This window comes from Brachyistius frenatus, unplaced genomic scaffold, assembly GCF_029030835.1.
Source record: "Brachyistius frenatus isolate BFR_SWC_R1_liver_20210118 unplaced genomic scaffold, ASM2903083v1 Contig_104, whole genome shotgun sequence".
In the NCBI taxonomy this organism is placed as follows: Eukaryota; Metazoa; Chordata; class Actinopteri; family Embiotocidae; genus Brachyistius; species Brachyistius frenatus.
Window position 1 is genome coordinate 1,262,670 of NW_027210703.1, and position 27,251 is coordinate 1,289,920.

Here is a 27,251-nt window from a genome sequence, read left to right on the forward strand (position 1 = left end):
TGGGAACAAAGTGGTCTGATAAACGTTAAGACAGATTCAAGCTGTCAGTGAGCAAAGAAAATTAGATGTATTGAGTTAAAACTGACATTAAAGTCATAAACAATAATAATAGTTTATGGAAAAAAAATTAGAATATTTGAATAATGTCTCCACGTTAGACGACCAGACGTGGAGCTATCGGACATCTTTAGAAGTGGAAATCGTAGATCTCTGGTTGATTTTAACAGCAGACGGTTGTGAGAGACACGAAAAACACTGATGATGAATTTCATTATTTGTTTGAGTGACTTCCAAAAGATGCAAAACTCGAGCTGCTGCTGCCGCCGCATCCGGAAATCGTGAAACATCCTCACACGCCTGCAAGGAAACGATCCACCTGAACACAAGAAACGTGCCAATAAGGTGCTTAACGGTTTCCGCCTTGCTGTCTTCATTAGGCGCGAGGCTGTCACTTCAGCCACGAGGCGTCTGACAGGTTTCAGTCTATTGACGGTTTTGTTTTTCCGGCAGCGGCGGCAGCATCAGCAGCGAGTCTTTGAAGCCGGGGTCGTACCGGGGCTAATCCTTCCAGCAGTCCCACAATCCACTGCTGTTCAACGCATCAACCGAGGAAGCCAGGAGGATACTGTGCCAAAAAAAAAAAAAAAAAAAACACACGCTCACGCACGCACGCACAAACACACGCATTTAAAAAACAGGCTTCACACAATGACCGCACAAAAGCATTTCACACATTAAAACGCTCGACTCTCACCAGGAAATTAGGATTTAAGGCCGTGAATGTCCGTCTTTCTCTCTTCTGCCCACAGAAAACACACTCGCTTTTAGTTTGCTCTGTGAAGCGCACGCACGCGCAACCACACACACACACACACACACACACACACACACACACACACACACACACACACACACACACACACACACACACACCTGATGGCAATACACTCGTTAAGTCGTTAAGCTTGCCCACATCAGTGCTGTGTTTGGATGAATCTCCTGAGTCGACCAGTCAGCCTTCAACACAACCAACCCTACCTCCTCCTCTTCCTCCTCATCTTCCTCCTCCTCCTCCTCCTCCTGCAACAAGCCTGATACAAACCGCACAGTCTGGAGAACAGACAGTGTTAGTTAGCCTCTGTGGCTTCTAGACGCCGTCCACGTCGCGGTCGCCTAGCAACAGCTTTTTTTACAACTTAACACCTCGAACGACAAGCACACGGTGCACACGACTTCCCGCGTTGTCACCACGAGCTCCATTTGAACGCAGCAATAGCGAATCTTGATGCTCCTGGTTCAACAGCTGATGCTTATTATGGGCTGCAGGTGTTGCATTTGTGCCTTCTTGGTACCCCAGTGAAAACATTTGCATCGACTGTAAACGTGTCAACAGACTCGCTGTGTTGTGCCTCAAAAAAACTGCAGGACACTGTGATTTCGAGGTTTTAACATCTTCACTAACTCATCATGGAGTTTTATCCCGATTTAGTTTTTATCGCGCAGCATTAAAAGTAAGAGTATTCAGGTTTTACGACTGTCTGCGTGCGGGTTTTTGATTCCTAGACATTTCTGCCACTTGTTGCCGTAACGACTGATTCGCCTCAACAGACGAAGATGTACAGTTTGGTTTCCAGATGCCGCATTTTTTTTTACGTTCTGCAGGATTTATCAGCAGAAATGGAAAACAAAGAGTACTATACAATGTATGTCCTGTATTATGCACACACCAGTTTACATGCGACAGAATCTGTTTGGGTGTTGAAGATCGAATATCCGTGTGGTACCAAGATAAAAAAAAAAAAAAAAAAAAGAAAGCTAATCTAGATCTCTAAAACCAAGATGAGATGTCAATGGCTATGATGGTTTGAAGAAGAAAAATCACAAAAGCCACAGAAACCGTCACGATGAAGCAGCGAAAACGCTGAACTTATAATGAGTCCAGTCAGAAGCCTCATTAACGATGACGCACCCACTTACTGCACTTGAAAGGTGATGCGATGGCCCGGCTGAGTGGAAAAGTTAGCAAACAAAGTCTGTCAACTATAAATGTTTGAAGTGAACTTTGAATAGGCAGACTGATTTTTTTAATTTCCACCTCTATAATACGATTCTTCAAACACCACCAACAGAAGCGGGAACCCGACAGGAGCTGCGGGCTTTCAGCGACGATATCTGCCGGGACTCCTGACAGGTGTGAACGAGCTTTTTAAAAGCTTTGGAGCAGAGAGACCTCTCAGCAGTTGTCACCTCATTTACCATCCAGGCTGTAACAATATTGCGGACGTACTTCCTGTGACAGTCGCAGGTTTGTGGAAACGGCAGGAGAGTATGAAGAGTTTGTGTTTCACTATCGGCTCATCCCGGGCAGCTGGAATAAAATCCCATTTTGGATAAATAACAGGTGGGGCCTGGTGGGGAAAGTAAGCAGAGAAATCACCACCCGCTGATCGAGCGCACGCTCATGTACAAAATTTGTACTTTTAAAATGTACTTTTTCTTTAAAACGTCACCGATCTGGATGTATTGTATGTTAAGGAAGGCGGTGGCCATCGCGTCTTCCGTGAGTTGTCTGATTTTTGAGCTTGTCGTTAGCTGGATTCAAACCCAAGTGGATTCAAAGTCGGGATGCTGCACAAACATGAAGGAAACTTTAATTTGGTGACAGTTTTTTTTCTTCAACGTTCAACACTTCTGGCACCATGTGGAGTTTTATTCAGCCTCTTTGGTTCCTTAAGTCAATTGGCCCCAGTACATTTGCCGTTATTACTTCAAGTCCACCAGTATCACCTGACAAAGCTGGCACTGAGAAGAGCCTCTTATTTGCTCCTTTTTTTTTTTGCCCTATTGTCTTTACATGTATTTTTTTTTCTGATGCTTGAAATTCACGTTACACAAAATTTGCACTGTTCCAAGCTTACGTACTTACACGCTGCTAAGTATGAATAAATGCAGTGCACTGTGAACACCAGGAATATGTACTCAAAATGCTCAAAGGTCACCATCTTAGCAATGTAGAGAGGGAAAAAGAGCAAAACCACCACTTTATTTAAAGCGTATTAAAACTGCAGCGTCCAAGGAAGCCGTTGCAGAAGACCCCACACAAGTCCTTATCCGTATGTTGGTTTTTTTTGTATGTAGAGGGAACAAAAACTTTCATTTTCTGGGTAAAACTGGCAGATATGTCGGCGGGTGATGCGTTCAAATGCCACGGTTATTTACGGTCAGTGCAAAACAGCACTTACCCAGTCGGAATTCAAGTACAGCGCAAGTAAGTGTACTAACGTGTAAAAGTACATGCGAGTGTACTAAGGGAAGTATTTGGACCAATAACGGTGACTGACTTTTTCTTTGATTTAAAAAAAAAAAAAAAAAAAGAAGTATTAGTTCTTGTAGTCATTGATGTTGATACAGCAATTAAAATGAGTAAAGGTTCTGTTATTGTATCAATTATAACTAAGAAGAAAAGTTGTTTAGTTGTTATAAAACTACTTAAAGACCCATCAACAAGCCAGAGAGGTGTAACTTTGGACCACACGGCGAACGGAAGACTCGTCTCCCAGTTATTAGTCTCAACGAGTCGACAGCGTTAAGCGGCGCCGTCAGAAAGCGGCGAAACAAACTCAGACTTGTTTACACACAGAACCGTCAGAACTCAGGTGGTCCGCCGTCCGGAGACCACGGCGGTGTCGGGCCTGCCAGAATCTCCAATTAAGCGCACTTGTCTCGCCTTTCGGCGCCTCGTTAGCCTAATTGGATTAACGAGGAGGAACCTTCTGACCGACGGCTGGTTTCGGAGCAGCGATGACGGGCTCGGTGGCGAAACCACAAAAGTGACTTCTGCATTGAGACATCTTTTTTCTTATTTACTTTGTTCAGCTGTTTCGGAATACACGGCCCCGTAGAAAGGAATTCATTATTGTGATTAAAAAAAAAAAAAAGCGCCATAAATGAAGTGTTGACGACCAGCGCTGCATCGAAACGGGACGACTTCCTTTCACCCGTTAAGTGAATGTTTTAAAATTAATGATCAAGATGACAAAGCTGCGATTTAAAGGATTTTTGTGACTGATTTTTCAGTGAAAACGAGGGAAAACTTCCCCTCACGTGCAGCGACTGAGCTGAAAAGAATACTATTCACCCGCGGATACGTCAATGTTGAGTCGGATCCGACGGATCTCTCGGCATCACATCGGCGCCGTAAAGTAAAAACCCGGGATTAAGACGGATTACGTCGATTTACAGAAACTTAATCTGCATCCATTTTAAACCGAGTTTAAATTACTCTCATCTACGCGCAAACGTTTCATCACCGAGATGACGAGACATTAGAGTTTAATTCGAATTATTGTTCATTTGTAGATTCGCTGGTAATTTAAACGCCGAACGATCTTCTCAGTCATTTTTCAAGAGACATTTGCAGGTTTCAGATTCTCAAATGTGCCGATTTCCCGCGTTTCATTTTCATACGTGACGGTAAACTTTGCAGTTTGAAATAATCTTTTCGGTGCCGTGGAAAATTATGACAATTATTTTCACTATTTTCTGTCATTTTAAAGATCAAACCTGAAGATGAATTTATAACGAAGGTAACCGTTGCGGCTCGAAAAATAGTTTTTAGGATTTTGCTATTGGTTCGTTTTGACACGAGCAGTTTTGTCCTGAATTTTCCAGCATGTTGCCTCCCTTAGAAGAGGTTTCATCTAAAGGACCGGGACTGATGTTAATCCAGGTCACGGTATGGTGATTATAGAAAGCCTTTCTAATACTCGTCTGATGTTTTGTAGCAGCAAAAAAAAAAAAAAAAAAAAACAGCAGCCAGTATTTTCCATGAAATGTCCGAGAAGCAATCAAATCGCAAGGTCTTAATCAGCTGATGAATGTTTGTCGAGTTGCATGGAGTTGTTCAAATCTTTGCTAAGCAATTCTTGTATGTTGTCTTCGAAGAAAATGTTATCATGTGACTGAAAGATCCACTGAATGGACCTTTCTCTCTGCTGTTTCCAGGGTGAAAAGCTTTAAAACAAAAAACAAAAAAACAGATGAGAAATCCCCAAAAAGCATAAATCACCCGAGTAAACTCTGCGGTGAAGATCATGTAAAAATGATTGAGAGCTTTAGTAAAGCTGCTAAATGAACCGTGACGCGAGGTCAGAAATAAACTTTGAACGTCGAATTTAAAACGCTCCGTTGCTGTTTTTCAGCAACATTTCAGCAGTGAATCACAGCTGATGGTTGAACTGCAGCTGAACTTCAGTATTTAGATCACCAAACTTCCCTCGCACGAATCACAGACTCTTTTTTGTTTCATTTTTAAGAAAAAAACAAACAAGACGAGACATGAGTTGGGGATTCTTCTTCTCTTTTTTTTTCCGCGTGCGTTGGAAATTAGTGCTTCGGCAGTGAAAAGTCTGGCAGCGCCAACAATGACCAGTGTCTTCTACCCAATTAGAGCCGCAGAAACTGGCGGACCCGACTTCGTCTGGCAGGGTCGGGGGGGTCGGCGGGGTCGGGGCGAGCCAGGACAGGGGCCGTGTTCGGGATTCTCAGATTCGGTTCTGGACCGGCTGAGGCCCCGAAATGAGACAAACAAAACCCAACAGAATGAAATGAAAGAGTGTTTGTTTGTTTCCCCTCCAACTTTAGATGAGAGCATCAAACAGGATTACGTAATGGGACTCCTCGCACTGCATGAATTTGTTTATATTAGTGGGTTTGAGTGTGTGTGTGTGTGTGTGTGTGTGTGTGTGTGTGTGTGTGTGTGTGTGTGTGTGTGTGTGTGTGTGTGTGTGTGTGTGTTGTCATCTCTCTGCCAATATAACCCACTGGTAATTGGGGTGGCTTCCAGCTCCTCTGGTGAAGGGTGTGGATGGTCATAATGAGAAGAAAGTTTGGCTTGTTTGCATGTATGTGTGTCTTGTTTGTGTGTGTGTGTGTGTGTGTGTGTGTGTGCGTGCGCGTGTGTCAGACTGATTGTTTCGGGGGGTGATGGCGCCTCGGGGCCAAGTGCTGTTAGCCCGTGCTGGCGAGCCGCCGACCCTCCGGCCTCGCCCCCTTCGTTTAAACCCAGATCATTTTTTTTTTTGGAGAGGGGAAGCCACTAAAACCACTCGCAGAACTCTGATTGGCCGCGACAGACCGTAAAGAGGAAACCTGATTGGTTGTGACAGTTCGGGCCCCCGCCAGCCAGTTTGGTGACCCAGACTAGAGGGTAGAAATGGGGAAGAGTTTGGACGCCGGACAGCAAACAAACAAAGGGCTTTTACGAGCTCCTCTAAGAAACAATATGGAGGTTGTGGTTTTTTTTTGTCGCGGTGAAATCTCCAAACATGCTAACAGATATGATAAATACGATAAATGTGTTTGCAATTTAGGGGACAATAAAAAATAAAAAAAACGTTTAAAAAAAATCTCGAGATTTTATGATGGGAATTAAAAAAGAAACACAATCCAGCCCGGCAATGTAGGAAAATGGTCCGAGTTACTCCACATTTCTCTGGTTATTAAAACTAAAACCGTCGGTATTTTCTCGTAGCGTTTGGACTTTATAAACACAGCAGAGATGATTTCACCCGTTTAAAGAAAAATGGCGGAAACTTACGAGGCCGATGACGCCGAGGGAACGGAGATGAATGAGATCCTCTTTAACTCATTGTCATTGATTTCAGCTTCAAATACCTGAACCTCAGGAGAACCACCCCCCCTCCCCCTCCCGCACACACACACACACACACACACACACACACACACACACACACACACACACACACACACACACACACAGCTCATCTCTTTTCCCACACTCACTCTAATGAAAAGGACACGAGGTTTCTTTATCGTTACTCGACGCTGCTCATTGATATCGATTTAAAGAGGAAACTCTGCGTTCTTCTTCACTCTCTCCATCTTCCACTCATCTTTTTTTTTTTTTCCTCTTTCCTTCCCAGCTGTCTTCACTTCGCCACATCTTACATCACCGCTTTCCTCTCTTCCTCCTCCAGTCATTTTCTGTCTCGCCCCCCCTCTCCCCGTCCCTCCGTCCCTCCCCCCCCCGAGTGTCTTCTCTCCGAAACATTTTCTGCCTCTGTCTTTTTTAATTTTGTCATCGCATAAATCCTTTCATTTCTGACTCCACAGGTGGCGCGGATGGAGGAAGGATGTGTTGCCATGGAAACGGCCTCAGCCTCGCTCGAGCTGATGCGGCGCCGCTAAACCCGACAAGATCCTGCATCCTCACGCATGTATAACACGCACGCACGCACGCACGCACGCACGCACGCACGCACGCACGCACGCACGCACGCACGCACGCACGCACGCACGCACGCACGCACGCACGCACGCACGCACGCACGCACGCGTGTGTGTGTGTGTGTGTGTGTGTTTGTGTTTGTGTGTGCGTGGACACGTGTGCTCACCCGCACGTGTCTGAGACCATGTATGACATTTTCCCTTTTACACACACCTAAGCTCTGCCGCTTAACATCCTGATGTTAAAGGGACAGCTGTGTGTGTGTGTGTGTGTGTGTGTGTGTGTGTGTGTGTGTGTGTGTGTGTGTGTGTGTGTGTGTGTGTGTGTGTGTGTTGGTATATGGAAGTACATGCATACTGCACATGTGCAGCCATGCATGTACTCTCACACATCCTGTTTTTCTCCTCTGTCGTGACCTTATTCTGAACAGCCAGTCAATTAAAATTCAAGCGTGGAGGAAATCTACGTAAAAATTCACATGAAATAAAGTGGAAATCAGGTCGTTATGTCCTGGATGTGTTGTCCTTTTTTTTTTTTTTTTTTTTTTTTTTGCCATTGTAAAATGATCAGTGTGTATTTTAAATATCAAAATAAAGGTGTTTGATTTTTTTTTTTTTTATTATTTATTTATTTTTTTTAAATTGAATGAGTGAATTAATCTTCCTTTTTCTGGTGTACATCTTATTTGCCTTTGGTTCGCGACTGTAAACTGCGGCGGCCTGCTTCCTCCTGCAGCACAAAACCTGACATGAGACATGAAATCTCAGTGGAAATCGGTTCCAATTTGTCTGCTTCATTTCAAAGAATTTAAAACGGGTTGAAATAGAAATTGGTGAAATTACGCGTCTGGTAATTTGTTAAAAAATTTCAAACCGAGTCGTCGTATTAAAACGTCGAGATAAAAGTTTGCAGCTGTCGTCCGGAATGAAACGTGAAAGCTTTTCATGATCTGATGTCGTCACAGTTAAAGAATAAATAAGACAACTGGCTTGTAAACAAGTCGCCCAACTCGAAGTGTTTTCACGATGTCGTGTCCCTGTTCACAAAAAAGTACCTGAAGTGATGTGTACACCCGACCAACCGCTGTCAGGGCTTCATGTGAATGTGATGGATTCAGAAAGTTACGGAAAACCGAAAAACAAAAAGATGCCTTCCGACGTGTAAAATACTCAAAGAATCCGCTTTGAGTGTTTGTAGACAACAAGAAGTTATGTAACATATTAAAGCCTGGTGTTGTTGACCGATCCATCCGCCCCGACCTCCTCTCTGTCCCGTCATTATTATTACAAAAAGCTTCGCTTCTTTCAAATAGATGTACCTCAGGTTTTTTTTTTGGCATTTCCTGAAACCCCCCCCCCCCCCCCCGATGCTGTTGTTAATAACGTAGAAGTCTCTTTTGCCGTATCTCACCGCCGTCAGCCAAGATTACGTCTAACACGTCTGTAAAAACATCAGAAAACATCACAATTTCCCCGAAAGCCAAAAAGAGACGTTCTGAAATCACATTTTCACATCACGCGCCGAGCCGACGGCAAAAAGAAAAAAAACAAAACAAAGAAAAAGAGACTGTAAGAAGGTTCAAAAAGAACTTAAAACAACACCAAAGATTCCAATTTTCTCATTGACGTTAATCATCCATTTGATCGTCTTTGCTGATTAAAACCAAAGAACGATTTCCCGCCTCGAAGGACAAATGAAGTTTATTTTATTCCATAATGCGATTTTGGATCGTAAACTGTGAAGCAAACTCATCACGCAGGAGAAAACAAACCAAATAAAAGCAGCTGTCCAATTATATCTTTCTTTCTAGCTGAACCTGGTCTGCTGCCACGACAGGTAGGCGTGTGCGTGTGCGTGTGCGATAAGCGGGCTGCATGCCAATGTGACACGTCTGCGGACGGGAGGGAGGGAGCGTGCTCGGCCAGACGAGGAGGAGAGCGAGCCGGCGCGCGAGCGTGAACTCGATGACTCGCCTCGCCAAGGACACGCCGACACGCATGACGGGTCTCTCAAACCTCCGCAACACGCTACAAACGCGCGTTTTTAACGGCAGCACACGTCAACGTAAAAGAGACGGGTGGAAGAAAGAAAAAAAAAAAAAGATACACGCGCGCACAAACTGCCAACACAGAACAGAGAAGCGTGTAAATCGGCGTTCAAGGGCATCCAGAATTTTGAGGACAACGCCGACTCGGCAAAAAAAAAGAAGAAGAAAAAAAACAACAACAAAAAAACAGCGCGTACCGCACCGTCGTTTGGTCTTCGGGTCGGGACGGGCGGAAGCAACTCGGCGCCGTCGGACCGCTCGGGGAAACTCTGACGACCCTTCTCGCAGCCGCAATTTAAAAACTTCCGGAGGACAAAAGTCGACCACGAGCGACTGTCGCACCTGCTGCAGCGAGAAAACACCTGGAGGACGACGACCCGGAGCAGAAACACCGGCACGAAGGGACACTTAAACTTATTTACTGTCTTTAGAAGGACACCGACTGGTTCTGTGGTGCCGCCTCGTGGCATTTATATGATTTTTTTTTTTTTTTTAAGGCTGAATCGCCGTTTTGTTCCGATCCAATTTGTGTTTTTTGGGGGTTATTTTTTAAAGCTCAGACTAAATGAATTGAGCTCGATTCTGACGGGATTTATTCATCCCCCGACAAACTTCCAGCGTCGAGACCGAATGTGAACGACGAACAGTAATACAACATTTAAAAAAAAAAAAAAAAAACGCATAATTGAGGTAACGCCGAGTCAGGAACTCACGCACGACACGCCGATGAAAAGTCTAGCGTAATCAGAATTTTTCTTCCCCCCCCACCCCGCCTCGTTTTGACGTAACCTCCGCGACGTATTTCCTCGACGTCGACCAATAGGACGACGGAGCGCTCTCTGACTTCCACCAATCAGACGTAACCGTCCCGCAAATGGCCGCAGCAGCGACCGCTGGCGGCGCTTATTAACGCCTCGCATACGGATCGTCGGAATATCTCTATTCGGCGAAATGCTGGCATGAAACAGGCTTCAGATTTTCTGCCGCCTCACAGAGTGTCGTTGCTTTGTTCTGTGAGGACAAACACACACACACAAACACACACACACACACACACACACACACACACACACACACACACACACACACACACACACACACACACACACACACAGCAGCTGGTCGGGTCGGGCCCGTGGCCACCTACGTATGCTAATATCAGGTTCCAGGTGGGAGGATATTGCAAATGAGATTAGGATCCTTTAGTTTCCCAACAAACAGATTTATGCAGGATGAGTCGCCGATCCCGATTTAACGGCGCGAGATAAAGTTCCCGTCCTTCCTCGGGTCCTCCGGGAGAAACGAGCCACCGCGATGTCGTGGCAGCTTTTGGTCGCTTCGTGAGGAATATCTTTTTACTGTTGAGCGCTTATTCGAAAGAAAAAGTGCTTTGTCTGAATAATGGTAAAAAAAAAAAAAAAAAAAATTAAAATAAATCATCTAATAGTTATTTTCAGCATTAAAATCAGTGAATAATATGCAGGAAATGATTTTTCTAATCAATCAGACGTGTAATCTGCATTATTGACTGCGAGGGAACTATTCATCCCGGTGCACCAATTTGTGTCTCAGTGAGTTCAAATGATCCAAATTGCAGACGTGACCGTTCTTTTCCCTCCACAGACGATGGATTACAGGAACTTGCTGGACGATTATTGACCGATGTCACAAAACAAGCCTCATCCCTACCAAACGTGTTTTTGACCGTCGAGTTTTTTTCTCCCCGAAATCGTTAACGGACCGCACGTCGTCGCGCTTTCACGGCGAATCCCGCAGGTCTGAGGCCGATTCAGGCGGAGCGGGTTGGGTTTCCACCTTTTTAGATTCCCCGTTAGTTCAGTCCGCACGTTGACGCGTGCGGCGGCACGACAGAAACCTAAAAGCGACAAAATAAAACCTTTAAAACGTGGCTGACGACGGGTCAGCGGTTAAAGTGTGAGTTCGCGAGTTGCACCTTTGTCAGACGTGTAATTAAAGACGCTATTAAGTGCGTTATGGGAGATCTAGGACCTCTTTATAAAACGGGGAGTCTGAGTCACCGTTCCGGTTCGTCGGAGACGAAATGGACATCGGTGCAGTCCTCGCACGTTTCCGGCCTCACGCGTTAAGCACCGCGCGTCCCTGCTAATTACGGTCGGGGCCGAGCCGGTCGCGAACGACGACGCGGCGGCCGTCGATCCCGGCGGCCCTTCGTGTCCTCGGCCTGGTAAAAAGTCAGACGCGTCGAACCTCCAAACGGGGAAACGCCACGCCGCCGCGTTCGAAAGCGAGATTTCTCCGGGCGAGCGGCGAGTGAAATCACTGCGCAGGAATAACGAACGCTCCGGTTTAAACGGCGATGTCGTCTACGGACGTTAGAGCCGCTGGTGACGGACTGCACCGGCGAACGGCGGACGCGCCCGCGCGCACGTAGAGACTTCCACACAAAATCCAACCAACATTTTAGAGCGTGATGAAATTCAAGGCACGAAACGCATCACGGCGGCGACGTGCACACGCCGGCCGGTGTCTGTTGGATGTGTGTGGTTACCGTGGAGACCACCGGGGAGCGGGGGGAGGGGGGAAGGAGGAGGAAGAAGAGGAGGATGAGAAGCCCATTGTTCGCCAATATACCACAGCGCTATAGACGGAGAGTCAATTTTTTATGATTTCCTAATCTTTCATTTTTCTTCCATTATTTTTGGCCCGTAAGCAAAAACAAAAGGGGCTCGATCGGGTTAGTGGAGTCATGGGTGGGAGGAGGGGGGGGGGGGGGTATTTGGCTCGAGGATTAACCCAGTGCACATCAAAGATAATCTGTCAACTAGCAGATATATGTCAGCGGGCCAGAGGAAGGGAAGGAAAGGAGAGAGAGGAGGAGGAGGAGGAGGAGGAGGACGGGTGGGGGGGGGGGGGGGAGGAAGATGAAGGGATGAGACGAAACGAGCATCGAGCAGCGTCCCATCGCCACCTTTAACCGCCGGTGTGTGGGGGTGAGGGGGGGGGACAGCGGTACATCATCGGAGTTGAAAAAAAACAAACACAAACGAGCAGACAGGAGGAGGATTGCAAATGGCTACCGGAGGAGAAAGAAAAAAGAAAAAGAAAACAAAATGAGTGACGGGGAGGAGGAGGAGGGGAGGAGGGGGGAGAGGGTGGGGGGGGTTGTCTCTGGGTCGTCTGAGCATCGTTCACAAAAAAAAACAAATCAACATCTTATCAACAACATTTTTTAGCCGCACAAACCGGAGCATCTCAACAGCAGCTCAATTTTGTATTTCTCCTATTTTCATGGTCCCTAGAGGACGAATCCCCGACAGACCTCGGCGGTCTTTCTCCTCACGGGGCCGCTGGCGTAGCTGTCGGGTCAATTTGGTCTCGAATTATTTTAATATTCAAATAACAGACAGTCAAGTTCAAACAGCTGATTTGTACGGCCAGCTGTATATTGAGAGGGAGGGGGAGGGGGGGGGAGGGAGGGAGGGAGGGAGGGGGGCGTGACAAAAGCTGATTGCTCATCTTTTCATATTTAAAGACGTTCCTGCTTTGTTTGCACTTTTAATCAATATTAACGTGAATCTTTAACGGACTCGTTCAACATTTTGAGGAACATGTGGACGCCTCCCCCCGCGCCGGGCCGGGAAACACTTCCAGCACTTGGTGTTTTATTCCAAAGCAAAAAAAAACAAACAACAACAACAAGCCACAAACATAAGTACAATATTCTTACGTATTGTTGCACGCCAAAACCAAATGTGTATTCAAGATTTCTTTATCGCCCATATTTACTTATTTTTTGCTCCGAATCGAGGTTGAAACCTGATTCGTAATCAGCACCCCCCCCCCCCCCCAAAAAAAAAAAAAAAATACCCTCCCAAGTTCACTTATTTTGCTTCGTGGGAAACAACCGGTTAAAAATATTGCTGCCAAAAATTCCTGCACGTTCTGTTATTTTATGTGGATCAAAGTGCCTTGATGCTCGAATATGAGTCGGAAAAAAAAATAAAAATCAGGATGTAAGTGTGTGTGTGGAGGGAAGGGAGGCGGAGGAGGAGGGGGGGTATGAAGATGCACTTGCCTCTTAAAAAAAAAAAAACCACAAAAAAACTATCTTTGACATGAGGAGGAGGAAAAACTGGAGCAGGAGGCTGCAGAATGAAATGATTTCACTTGAAATCAGGGAACAGTCAGCATGCAGCTCCAAATAAACCAATTAAAACAAATATGTATCTGTGGATCTTTGCACCTGACAATCACAGTGTGTGTGTGTGGGGGGGGGGGAGAAGGAGGGGGGAGAGAAAGAAAAAGGAATCAACCAGATTATATTAGATTATAACGCCAGACCGATTTCGTCTCGCGCACACTCCTGCATTATTAATCTGACGGTAACGTGGCTCCGCCGCCGCCGCTGCGCGCGCGCAATGAATCTCCGACAAGAGACACGGAGACAGAAAGTCTTTTTTTTACGTTTACCGGGCTGTTTTTTTTTTTCTTTCTTTCTTTCTCCTCTCTGTGTATCAGAATGTCCGTTCAGATCCCTTCATGAATTATTCATCAGGCACCCCTCCCTCCCCCGACACCCCCCCCCCTCCTCCAGCCCTAATCCTTTTGCCTTTGTGTGGCTGTGTAGTGCCAGTGCGCCTCGAGGGGATCCGGTTTTGCTGCATCGACTCCTGTCACTGTCCACCAAAATCCCCCCCCCTCCTCCCCAAACAAAATCCTCCAATACTATTCCTCATGTGGCTTCATTGTGTGACTGCAGCACATTTAGTGACCTGATTTTTTTTTTTTTTTTTTTTCTGCTATGATTGCCTCTTTGAGTTAAATGGTGTTTTAACCCCTTCTGTAGACACCGAATCCGATACTGATCTTACCGTCAATTCATAGATATCTCTGATATTCCCACGTATCCATGCTGTCCAGTGGTTTTACGTTGACCCAGTTGTCAGCTCTCCTTGGAGTCTCCATAAAAAATCCGTAAGGACTTAAAAACTGTCGACTTGTGTCTTTAACCTGACCTCATTTTGGTTTATGCCTTTTCTTTTCTTTTTTTTTTTTGTTGTTGTCTCCTGTGGCATCTCTATAATATCCACGCAGGGACTTAATGTTCACTAATGAGCCTTCAGTGACTTAATATCTATGTCTCCTATGAGTATAAAAATTCTTTGAGTGAGGTGTTAAAATGGTATAAGATGATATTATATCAATTAACAAAAAAAATGTGTAAAAAAAAAAAATCCGTATTTGTGATGCTGGATACGCCGAAATCAGATTCATTTTCAGTTTACAAAGATATTGAGAGTATAATATCATCACATTTGACTAACCACGAGACTATTAAAATGACTTGAGCGTGCAGTGCTTCCCTAACCTACAATCCGAGGCTCACTGACCTCCTTTTTCTGGCTGCCCTGTGGGAGTGTGTTGAGGTACCCTGAATCCGCACGCACGCACACACAACCACACAAAACCCGACGTGCTGCAGCAGCAATACAATGTGCAAGTTTTTGTCTTTTTTTTTTTTTTTGCATGATTAAAAGTGCACAGGGCAGTTTTCTTACCGTGCACGGACGACGGGATCAAGTGCAGAGCCAGGACGCACGACAGCAGCGTTAGTCTCCAGCATCCCGTGCAAACCTCCTTCCTCTGCATCCTCGCTTGTGCAATGAAAGAAGATGATCACGAGAAGAAAGACAAGAAAGAAGAAGAAGAAGAAGAAGAAGAAGAAGAAGAAAAAAAATCCTCGGTGTGATAATAAATTAAAGAGTTCAAAGAGTGTTGCAGGTGGGGGCGCGGGGGGTATGGGGGTGGGGGTGAGGAGAGGGGGGAGGGGGACAAAGTAAAATCCGGATGTTGTTGGGGTTCGTCTAGACTCCAGCCACCCTGCGCTTCTCCTCCATAGTAAACGCGGTCCGGTCTCAGCTGTGATGTCCGCTCGCTGGCTTCCACTCGCTCGGTTTCACTTTGCACGCGCAGCACGCTGAGGCGGGTTACGGCTCCATTGCCACACACACACACACACACACACACGCACGCACGCACACGCACGCACACCAAAAAAAAAAAAATCAACCAAGCGGTGGCAGACGGCGAAGCGAAGCGAGGGTGGTGGTGGTGGTGGAGGAGGTGGGCGCAGCAGGCAGACGCACGCCGCGGCTCGGCTCGGCTCGGCTCGGAATGGACCGGCGCTTTTATTGGGGCACTTTGTGGCTGAGATGGGAAACGGAGCGGAGCGGAACGCACGGCGGTGTGATGCGCAGCGCGGCTCGGCAGCCTTCTCATCATCTGGGGAGGAGGGACGGAGGATCGTTGATGCCCCCCCTCCTCCTCCTCCTCCTCTTCCTCCTCCCCCACGCCCCCCTCCTCTGTTCCCTCATTTTTCCCATACGCTTCTCTGCTCCTCCTCCTCCTCCTCCATCCTTCCTCTTCCTCAAACTTTTTCCTACTTTCTCTTCCTCCAACTTGTCCCTCCTTCTTCCACTTTTTCTGGAGACAAAAATGTCAACTTGTTCATCAACCAAGACTTTTCCTCTCTTTTTAACGCCAGAAAAGGTATCGCAGTCCTCTTCCTCCTCCATCTTTCCTTCCCCCTACAAACTTGTCCATGAAAGTGTCCACATGTCTTCCTCAGACTTTTCCTCATCATCTTCCTCATTCCCTCTCTCCTTCATCCCCCCGTCTCCTCATCCTTCCCTTCCCTCAAACTCTTTCCAGCACTTTCATCCACATCTTCCTCCTCTTCCGCCATTTCCCCCCCCTCCTCCATCACCTCCTTTCTCCTGTTTCTCCTCCCTTTTCCAAGATACATCCCCCCTTCCTTCCTTTTTCCTAAAACTTTTCTCCATTACTTTTCATCCTTTTCTAGAGACGTTCTCATCCTCCTCTTCTTCACTTTCTTCTTTTGTGCACCAACCTCCTTTTAATTTCTTCACTTTTCCTTCAACTCTCCATCCAAGTTGAACTTTTTCGACATTTCTCCTTCTCTTCCTCACTTTCTTCATCTTCAATGTTTCTTTTATCCAAATGATTTCTCATTTTCATTTCTTTCCTTTTTCCATAAACCTTTTCACTACTTTTTCCTGAAACTCTTTAGTCTTTTCTTTTCAAACCTGTTTTTTTTTTTTTTTTTTACCCTTTTCTTCTTTCCAGAAATTCTCTTCAAGCATATGTCCCTTCCTTTCCTTTTTTTTTCTTCCCATTCATCTCCTTTTCCCTAAAAAAAACTTACTTTTATTTTTTTTCCTCCATCTAAACTTCCTTCTTCCTCCTCCAAAACTCTTTTTTATTTCCTCTTACACTTTTTCCCCATTTCTTCCACCTCCTCTCTGCTTTTCCCAAAACTTTTCCTCCTCCTCCTCCTCTTCCTCGCCTCCCTCTCCCAAAGGTTTCAGTCATTTGCTATTCATTTGGGAGTGTTGGATCTCAATAGAGAGCACACACTCGACTCTGGCCCCCCCTGTTTTCTTTTTTTTTTCCTTCTCCTTCTTCTTTCCCAGGGGAAGATCTCGAAGGAGCTTAAACTTCCCCTTCATCCCTTCATCACTGCATGTGTGTGCGAGGACGAGGCGGTTTGAGATTATGGAAAAAAATAAAATAAAATAAATAAGTGTGATGTTTGATGCCGTCAAAAACAACCAGCTTTGTTTAATGGTGTGACACGGAGAAGCAAACACACACACACACACACACACACACAAAAAGGGAGTGGGAAGAGTCGGGGGTGTGTGGGTGACAGTGTGTGTGTGTCTGTGTGTGAGGGTGGGGGTGTGGTTGAAGGGGTCAATGGAGTGGGGTGAGGGTGAGGGGGGGGGTGGGGTAGATGCAGATGGTGATGAATGCCTAAGGGCCCCGGGGGTAATGATTGTGGTGGGGGTCGCGGGCATTCTTCCACACACACAACACACAGCATAAAGGAAGAGAGGGGCTGGGCAACAGGAGGGTGTTATATATATATACATATATATATATATATATATATATATATATATATATATATATATATGTGTGTGTGTGTGTGTGTGTTTATGTGCATGTGAGGAGTCAGCAGATTTGTTGTTGTTGTTGTTGTTGTTGTTTTGATAATGAAATGTGTAGCGGGATAGAAAAGGTGTTCAGTGAATTGTGAAAAGTAGGTCAAGAGGACATTTTGGCGGCTTTCGATTTACATCATTTTTAAAATATTGTCGCTTTACGGTTGTGTGAAAGAATATCTATCCTCCTGTAACGTGCTGCCAAAACAACCTTTAATCTCGCTCTTTCTTTAAAACACACACACACACACACACACACACACACACACACACACACACAGTCCTGACCACAATAACACACACAAAAAAATCCACACCGACTTGCCGCCTCATTCCTTCATCTGATTTCACCGGACGAGCGGTGGCATCTATTCCACCGTGTGGCGCCGATATGAGCCGACAACAACAAAAAGGTGTCCCGTCGGTGATCCCGTTTTCTGTGGACACATTTCTATCGCGTTTCTTCCACCAAAAAAAAAAAAAAATCTAATAAAGCAGCTGTGTTTGTGTTTTGTGGTCCCATCTTTTCCTCATTTTGTCCGACCGTGCTGAAGCCGACGTAGCCCTGCTGACATCTTGGCGACTGGCTAATTCAACTCTTACAGTACATTTTTATAAACACGCAACAAAGACTTGAGAGATAGCGAAATGCTCGTGCCGGCAAAGTTCACATTTTCACGCTGACAATGCTGATGTGCTGACATTTGCAAACTGTCACTCGAGGCCGACGGGATCGCTTCTAGTTTGCGCAGGTATTTGGTTGTAATCGTTGACTGTATGTAAAAGTTGGACGTAGCTTCCGAATCTGAAAAATGAAGCCGAAGCTGCAATACCACCGCGGGCCACTAGAGGTCGACTCCACAAAGCCTCCGGCTCCACGGACTCCCATTCAACTTCTCGCATAAAATTCTCAGTCAATACAATTTCTCCACGAGTTATCTCGGTGTTGTTAGCTAAAGTCGCTCCTTCTTATTTGTTTTCTGGCCGTAAACCTGAAAATAATCCCGTCATTAATGAGAAACTGGGCTTCAAAAAGCTGTGTTTTTGTGGGGCGTGTCTGTTTGATTGACAGGCCTGCGGTGCAGTCAGGTTATAGCTATCGGTTGGCGGGACGTAGTACCGCCGGGTTTCCAATCAGATCCCCCAGCTCGCCCAAATATGGTCACTACCGGTCCAACTGGAACTGGACCCACTCATGGTGGAAAGTCCAGCAGTCACCAAAATTCAACAAGTCGGTTTGTTCTTGCCCTCAATTACGACCCGTAGGAGTGTTTCCTAAATCAGCAATACGTTGCTATTCATAGAGAAGACATACAAGTACACTGATAGATATATATATATATATGTAGAGAAAGAAATATATATATATATATATGATGAAAATTTGTATTAATCAATCGCCAAAAATCATTGCTGACTTTTCCGAAGCAGTTGTGTGACTGTAGAAGAATTTGGGGCTGGACACACACACACACACACACACACACACACACACACACACACACACACACACACACACACACACACACACACACACACACACACACACTATACACAAACATCAGCCTAATTCTGTCTGGACTTGTGGCGTTCCCCCCCCCCCAACTTATTTCGGGGTTAATGCCTCTTTGCTGCTATCATGTCCGACCCGGGATCCCGTGCCGCTGTTGTGACAGTCCGGGCCTCACTGATATTAAATAGGGGGACACCGCACATCAACACATGGATTATAGAGCCATTTTAATCCCTCTTGTTCTCCCACCAAAACGCAAAAGACCCCCCCCCCCCCCTCCTCCCTCCCCTATCCCCACTTTGTTTTTCCTTTCCTCCCTCGTCTCTGCATCTCTCAGAGAAGAATAAATTATGAGCGCAAAAAAAACCCCCCAAAAAACACACTTATTACACGCCTCATCACCTCTCTACGTCCCCGGTTGTCATGGCAATGGAAATCATCTCATAAAGTTGAGCACACAACGCTGCAGCGGAAGCAGAAGAGTCATTTCAATATGTTTCGTGGCGAGAGAACAAAAAAAAAAAAAAAAAAAAAAATTGTTCCAGCCTGTTCAAAATTAGACAAAAGAAAGATGCTCGTGTGTTATTTTGAGCCGCGCTGATTGTAATAGAAATAAATTTTATGTCACAAACAGGCCGTGAACAGCAACATTAAAAACAACTTAACATCTGCACAAGATGCAATTAAAATCTCACATATTTAGTGTTATAAAAGAAAAGGTTCATGTTTTTAAAGTTGCAGCAGAATAGCTTTTTTTGTTGTTGTTGTTGTTGTTTTTTTTACACCTGTGCTTTTCTTGCTCCGTCATACCGTACATGTCCGCTCTGAAAGAAAAAGGTTATTCATAGTCCCAGAAGATGAATCCTAAATTTACATGAAGTTACACCGCATGATTAAAAAAAAAAAAAAAAAATCCCCCAAGTTACAACGCGAATAGTACAAATTATATTTATATTCCAAAGCTACGTTGCTTGATGAACTTCAAACTTTGCGTCGAGTTTGTTGGGAGCAGGAAACAAGTCGCCAAATCTGACAAGAAGGGGAGAGTCGGGGAAAAGACGACCGCGTTATCGTGGGGGAGAAACTCGTGTGCGGTTTTAAGACGTTGCAGAAGCCAGATGCCGTCGTGTGCTTTAAAAATCCATCGTGGAACTAAAAAAATAAATAAAAAATAAATAAATAAATAAAGTGCTCGTCACGTCAGTTTTGAGAAAACACCATTTTATGACTCGGCGGGTAAACGACACAAAAACTGATGACATCAGTAAAGAGCTCACATTTATGGAAGGAGTGGGCGACAAACGGAGGACGGGGGATTTTCAGATACGCTCACGTCTGAAAATGTCCAAGAAAAAAAAAAAAAAAAAAAAAAGTGCAGATGTCTTGCGTATAATGGCGTCGCAGCCTTCACTACGTTTTATTTATTTATTTATTTAAACATCCCCTGCTTCTTTACTTTCTCCACCAACATCTCTCCATACTCTCGTCTTGTCTTTTCTCTTTTTATTCTTCTATTCCCCGTTTCTGTGTTTGCTAACCAGAGCAGAAATAAACTGTTTGCCCCCCCCCCTCTCCTCCTCCCCCATTCATAATCAACCCCCTCCCATTCACATCTCCCACAAATATTACCTCCGACTCCCTGAACAACAGTTTGCGGTCTCACACACACACACACACACACACACACACACACACACACACACACACACACACACACACACACACACACACACACACACACTTAAACCTCGTTTTCCTAATGCAACACAAGTTTCTCCAAAACACACATAAGCTTCTTTTTCATTTTCTAGATGGACGAGATGAAGTTTGCAGTTCAAAGTGTCGAACCGACGTCGAGCAAGTTCATATTTTTTTTTGTCGATGTGCAAAAGCAGGTTTTCAAGCCAACGGGTCCAAAATAGGTTCTTCGTTAATATTTGTTTCTCAAAAGCCAAACTTAGGCTCGATTTAATTCGTAGTGATGAAAAAAAAAAAAAATCCTCGACAACTGAACATACAACTCTTACAACTTATTGTTTCAGAACATTTTTCATTAGAAGAGACTTTTAACAACTCACCGTGTTTGCTTATCATTATAATACCTGTGTAGGATTTGAACCTCGTCAAACTATAACAAAATATGATCATACGATACCGAGATTATTTCTTGCGTAACGATTAATCATCAAAACCAGGAAGTGATGCAACTCCTTCCTGCTGCCGTTTCTCCGAATCTTCACCAACTTCCTCCTCTCGCTGTCTGGAATTAAGCACAGATAAAAAAAAAACCAGTAAAATTTTCTCTGTGAAAACACGTAAAATAATATCGACCTACCTCTGAGGTTTCACTTCAACCTCACTGGATGAAGCTCATTTAGATCCAGCCTGTTGGGAGTCCCGTCGTCTTCCCGTCTTCCCGCATAATAAAACCAAAATGCTGTTTGAATGTCTTGAACTTAAACAGAAACACTTACAGTTGTGATACCCGCCCGTTCCCAGGGAAGCTTTCTCCTCTGAGGCTCGGCCTCAGCCGAGCAGCCTCAGATGGAGCTTCTCTGGAGTTTTGAAAAAACTCTGAAAAGCGGGAAAAGGAAAACAAACAGGAAGATATTTACGGCAAACTTTTGGAAACAAGTTCCAACAGAGTCTCACTGTGGAAAAAAATTAAGCACATCGGGTTCGAGAAGTTCTTGGGAAATCGTCCGACATTTTGAACCTGCTACTACTACTACTACTTGGTTAGATTTAAAAATCAAACCAAGACATTTTCTGGTCACCAGTTTAAAGCCAGTTGATCCGGTTGAGTGCGTGAATGTGAACCTACCCGTGTGCGTCTCGACTTCCTCCTCTTTTCCTTCCACTGTGTTTTCCAGGCTTTCAATCAAAGGCCTGTCAATCAAAAAGACACCCCCTCCCCCGCCCCACACACACACAAAAAATACCGCTTTTTGAGGTCTAATATCTAATTAATGACGGGATTCTTTTCAGGTGGACCGCCAGAAAACTAATAAGAAGGATCGAATTTAGCTTATGAGACCATAATGACTTTAAACAAAAATTATTGGCTTTGTTTTTCATGAGAGAAGTTGAATGCGAGTCTATGGAGCCAGAGGCCTTTTTGGAGGCGACCCCCTGGTGGCCCTCGGTGGTATTACAGCTTAAGGCACTTCTGCAACTCCACTTTTCACACCCGGAAGCTACGTTAACAGAAGACGGACTATCATTACGATGAATCCACCGCCAACCGGAGAACAGAGGAACCGATCGGCGCTCCACTGTGGCTTTATTTACGATTCCGGTCTCCTTCAAACAATAAGTGTGTTTTTTTGTTGTTGTTGTTTTTGGGTCCTTGTCGCTCGCTGTACCTCAGCGAGAGTCAGACAAAGGACAGAGAAGAAACAATGGCTCGAGGAGACAAAGGAGGAGGAAGAGGAGAAGGAGGACAGGGAGGACGCCTGTGTGGCTCCTTCGCTCCCGTAGCGCTGCTAACAGCCGGCCTACTTTAGCCTTCTCCATTTTTTATGACACACACACACACACACACACACACACACACACACACACACACACACACACACACACACACACACACACACACACACACACAGTCAACATTTCTGCCCTCGCGAGCATGCAGACGCAGCGGTGAAATGTCAAGAGATGAAAACATGCATGACCACACATGAAACCGAAAACACAGAAAAGTATATCGTATTATTGGGAGAGACACTGTGTGTGTGTGTGTGTGTGTGTGTGTGTGTGTGTGTGTGTGTGTGTGTGTGTGTGTGTGTGTGTGTGTGCAGGTGTTAAGTATCCTACGCACAGGTTTTTCTGTCTGTTTAAATATGACGCCAACGAGACGAGGACTGCCACTCGTATTGTAGGAAGTATTAACGTGGGCTCGTTGAACTTCTGCTGCAGGTATAATACAATATATTCGTTTCATTTGGATTGCAATTATTTTTGAATGCCGTTATCTCGAGTTCATTATTTAGTTTTGTCGAGAGAAGAGAAAAATAAAAATAAAAATAAAAAGCCTGTTATATTTTCATCACGATATCATGAGAAAATCAAAAGGCGGCTTCCTGCTTGATTTCCCGGCGGTGAGATGCAACGAAGTTTTTCCTCTCGCGTCCTGGTGTTTACTTTTTCTGCGTTGGTTTCATTCCGCCTACTTTAACTCCACAAATTCAAAAGGGAAAAAAAAGTTGTAGTTGGTGCTGACTTTACAAATGAAAAATTTACTCTTGAGGGCAAATTTGATGCTGTTATAAAGCGATTGTGCTCTTTAAAAAAAAAAAAAAAAAAATCATTTATAACAATATAAACTAACAGGCATCACGTTTCTGAACTGGATGCTTAAAAATTTTTTTTTTAAATTTTAACATTTTTCTGATAATAAGCACCATCCCCCCCACCACTTTGTAGTGGAGAATTTTTACAGTGCTGTATTTTTACTTTAACTTGAAGGGGGTCCGAATACGTCATTCACTACTGTTCATATACAAAGAAAAATTATCTCACTATTTAAAGAAATCAGCTTTTTCTTTTCCGTTATCACAAGAAAATTAGATCACGTAATAATTTACTTGATATTTGGAGATAGCAACATAAAAGACATTTTTTTGGGCTTCTGTACATTCACACATCTGTTTTTTTTTTTTATTGGTTCAATTCTTTTGATTTGGTCACTGTGTTTAATTAGGTAGGATTTGTGTACATTTAAATGTACTGGTTTTTGAATTGAGCGTTTGAGCCCGAGACATTTCCAACTCAATCCGGTATCTTATCCTTTGAGGACTTCCATCTTTCTACACAGCCAACATGAGCAAGCAACAGAACTACATCCAAGAAAAACAGCAACAGAAAAATGGCGAAAAATTATGGCCAAATATCGACGCTGTTGTATAAATTCTCCCCACATTTCTTTGCCGTTTCGTTGAGCAGATTCCACGTCGGCTGAAAACGACCACAAACGTCACTCCCGCCTATATTTAACATACAGACATTAAATCCCCATTTCCATGTCTCACTAAAGTTAAGAGGATTTCAGAGATTCCCATCAAGACTCTCATTTCCAGGAGACAAAGCAACCTGCCCCCCCCCCAAAAAAAAAAGCCTCAACATAAAATAAAGCAGCCCAACGTTGACCTTTGCAGCGTGTACATTTTTAAAATCCATTTCACCATTATAGTCTTTTTATAGTGTGAATAAAGACAAAACTCAGCTGCTGAGCACCGAGTCTTGTAAAACAGATAAGTGGTCGACCTGTTACGCAACCACACAGCGTGTACAATATGCAGCAGCTCCCCAAAGCGGGAAGCGTTCAACCTCGAACGACCTCGGACGTCATTTTAGACAGCTGGAACATGTTTGGATACCGCGAGAGTTGAAATTGAATTTCCTTCAACTAAAGTGCGCTACTGGCTGATTGTGCTGTTGAAACGCAAACGTGAATCAGGTCACTTTTTTTTTTTTCTTTCTTTTCTCCATCCTCTTTCTTGTAAATGTCAACAGCAAACGGGAGGCAAAACAAACAAACAAACAAACAAACAAAAAAAAAAGCTGTTCCTTAGCAACAGAACTCTGATTTATCAACACGACGGGTCGCGGGTTGGTCGCGGAGCGTCAGCCGGGGAGTAAATAAAACGCCGGGTGCCGGAGGCACTGTAACCATGGAGCCATCGCCATAGCAACAGGCTCCTACAACAAAAGGGCAAAAGGACCTGCAGATTTAAGACATGCGCAGAGACAGAGACAGAGACAGATGGATGCACTCAGTGTTGAAATGAAAACAGTAACTTAAAAAAACAAACAAACAAAAATAATAATAATCCAAACAGCATGAGATCACACGCAATCAAGAGCCTTCAACTGGAATTACTTTTTATTTATTCATTTATCGCTAAACAATATTTCTACTTTAGTTTAGCAGCTGCACTTCTTCGGGGGAACTTCGAATAAGAGCAGCAGCGACTATCGGAGCAGAAACTGAGGTGTCAGACTCAAAAAAAAAAAGCTAGAGCTTGAAATGTAAAAATAAATAAAATAAAATAATGATTTCTGTTTGATTCGTCACATTTTTGTTGCCATGACAGTAAACAACTTGTAAATTCTTAATTGCGGTCGCCGCCGCTCGTTCCTCCAGTCGCATCCTCTTCATCATGCATCATCATCCCCCCCCCACACACACACACTGGTTAAGAGTGTAAATAAATGAACAAAGCAGATGTGCATTTTCACAAAATTTTCAAAGCAAGAAGATGCTAATTTAAAAAAAAAATTTAAGATGTGAATTAAAATTTACACTCTTGTATGTTCCCACTGTGCATGTCTGTATAACGTGTGTGTGTGTGTGTGTGTGCGTATAAACGAACACACGCTTTCATAATTAACATGGCCGCTCCCTCCGGCCGCCCACATGTGCACCGAATCTGCCACAACTGATGAGCTTTACGCTTCACAACTCAGCCGTTCCAAGTTTTCTCTCTCTGGAGTTTAAAAAAAATTTTTTTTTTACATCTTCTGCCCTCTCCGACACTCCCACCGCGGATCTCGTACAATTCCTCGCAATGAAATAATCCGAACTACTACCGGAGGCGTCGCCGTAACCGCTCGAAGCGGCTCTCCGTTTCCGGCCCAACTGAGAATATCGTTAAACAAGGTCCGACTAAGGACCTTTAATTTTTTTTTACATCGAGTTCCTTATATGTGGTCACGTGACCAGTGTGGACCAATGAACTGTCATTTAAATGCACGTTAGATTTCACTTAAAATCTGCATTTGGTTTCTAGAGCCGTGCGGTTACGTTTCCTATCGTGCGTCTTTACCTGCTTCCCTTTATTCCCTTTTTCAAAATAAGAGGAGAAACCTGAAAGGAAAAAAAAAAAAAAAAAAAAAAATAAATCCACACCTCGATATGAAAAACCCCGACGTCGGCACGTTTTTTTTTTTTTTCCTGCTCTGGAAATCGGCGCACGGCCGAAAGCAGCTCGGAGGTCGGAGAGTCGGAGCCCGGACTGGACGACGACGGCGCCCTCTTGTGGTCCTCACGGCTTCAGACCTTAAAATGATCTGAACGCTGCGAGCTAACGAGCCGTGACCACGTTTTTGCGGACGTTTTCAGAAGTCGTGTCGGACGCCGAAGTTCAAGTTTTCATTGGATGATAAATTAGTTGTAATTTTAGTCGTATAGTTTTTTTTTTAAATTTTAAACGATGTTTAATTCTTTTCCCCTTTGTCGTTATGCATTTCCTGCGTTGCGATAACCGTCCACTAGTTGGCGAAATGTTTTAGCATCTGTGACTTCGAAACATGGTCAATGTCGCCGTTGCCTGGCAACAGTGTAGTCACAGTTTAACCACTTAACCTTTCATTTCAGTCGTTGGCCTACAGCTAACAGTGCGTCTCCACTGTGTGAAAGTATAACCCCCCCTCCTCCCCCCCGGCCCCTCATCCCTCTCAATAAAAATACTCATCGGCAATCTGCCGGATGGAGAAATCCCTCCTCCCCCTCTAACCCCCTCCCTGTCTCGGCCAGATTACGGCGCCGGACGGCCGGGATTAGGATTGAAATGGCGACAGGACTCATGTTCAGAAAAAAAAAAAAAAAAAACAACCACACGAGAACATTTTTTTCACTCCGGATCACGTGCCGGCCGAAGACCCACGATGGAGCTTTTTATATAAATAATCTCGATAAGGAAACAAACAAAAACAAAAAAACGAGGATTTTGCTGAGCTGCAGTTTGGTGGTCGTTTCATTTAATTTGGGGATCTTTGTACTTTTGCGCGTAACAAAACAAAGTATTTAGCAGATTGTATTACAAAGGAAGAGTTTATTTTAAGTCTCGATATGAAAGAAAAAAAAAAATAATTAAGTGTAAACTCTTTAATATCATCCAGGGAAAATGAAGGAAGATCTGAAGAGACGTCACCGTTTTTTTTTTTTTCTTCCGCACCGGCTGGATAATCCTGTGACATCACTACAAAACTAAAGACTGTGCGCTTCACACACGCCGAACATATTTACGGTGCAGATGTTTTAACAGCAAAGTCGCTGATCCCGACACAAAAGCGAGAGACGGATAATCCAGTTTCTCTTCCTGGAGTTGCAAGCGTGTGAAAAACAAAACAAAAAACAAAACAAAACATGGACATAATGGCAGGAAATGAATCATCTTTTCATTAACAAATCCGAAAATCCATCGGTTAACTTCTTTTAAAGTTTTGGAGCAGATTATTTAATCAGATATTTTTTGTTCCGTTACGTTGGAAATCACTTTAAAGTGCTTCTCCTTCAGACTTTTGTTTTATTTTTTTTTTTATTGTAAACCGATTTGTTTTAAAGGGAACGTTAAGTGAATTTTGAAGGTGTATTTATTGCTGCTCCGTTTTGCCGCTATTTAACAGTGCAACTTCAGCTTTTGTGAG

General features: G+C 44.3%; 1 protein-coding gene across 7 annotated transcripts in view; it reads right to left on the reverse strand.

Annotated features, from left to right (window-relative positions):
• Positions 1-15,566, reverse strand: part of cspg5a (chondroitin sulfate proteoglycan 5a) — a 54,021-nt gene extending 38,455 nt beyond the window's left edge. For 3 of the 7 annotated variants that reach the window (XM_069711961.1, XM_069711957.1, XM_069711958.1), the window contains exon 1: positions 14,837-15,563. In XM_069711961.1, coding sequence (XP_069568062.1) covers positions 14,837-14,927 — 91 coding nt within the window. In that variant the 5' untranslated portion in view covers positions 14,928-15,563. Of the gene's footprint in view, positions 1-14,836 lie in introns of all 7 variants that reach the window. The other 4 variants (XM_069711960.1, XM_069711955.1, XM_069711959.1 and 1 more) reach the window with 3 other exon arrangements.
• Positions 15,567-27,251: the final 11,685 nt, after the last annotated feature.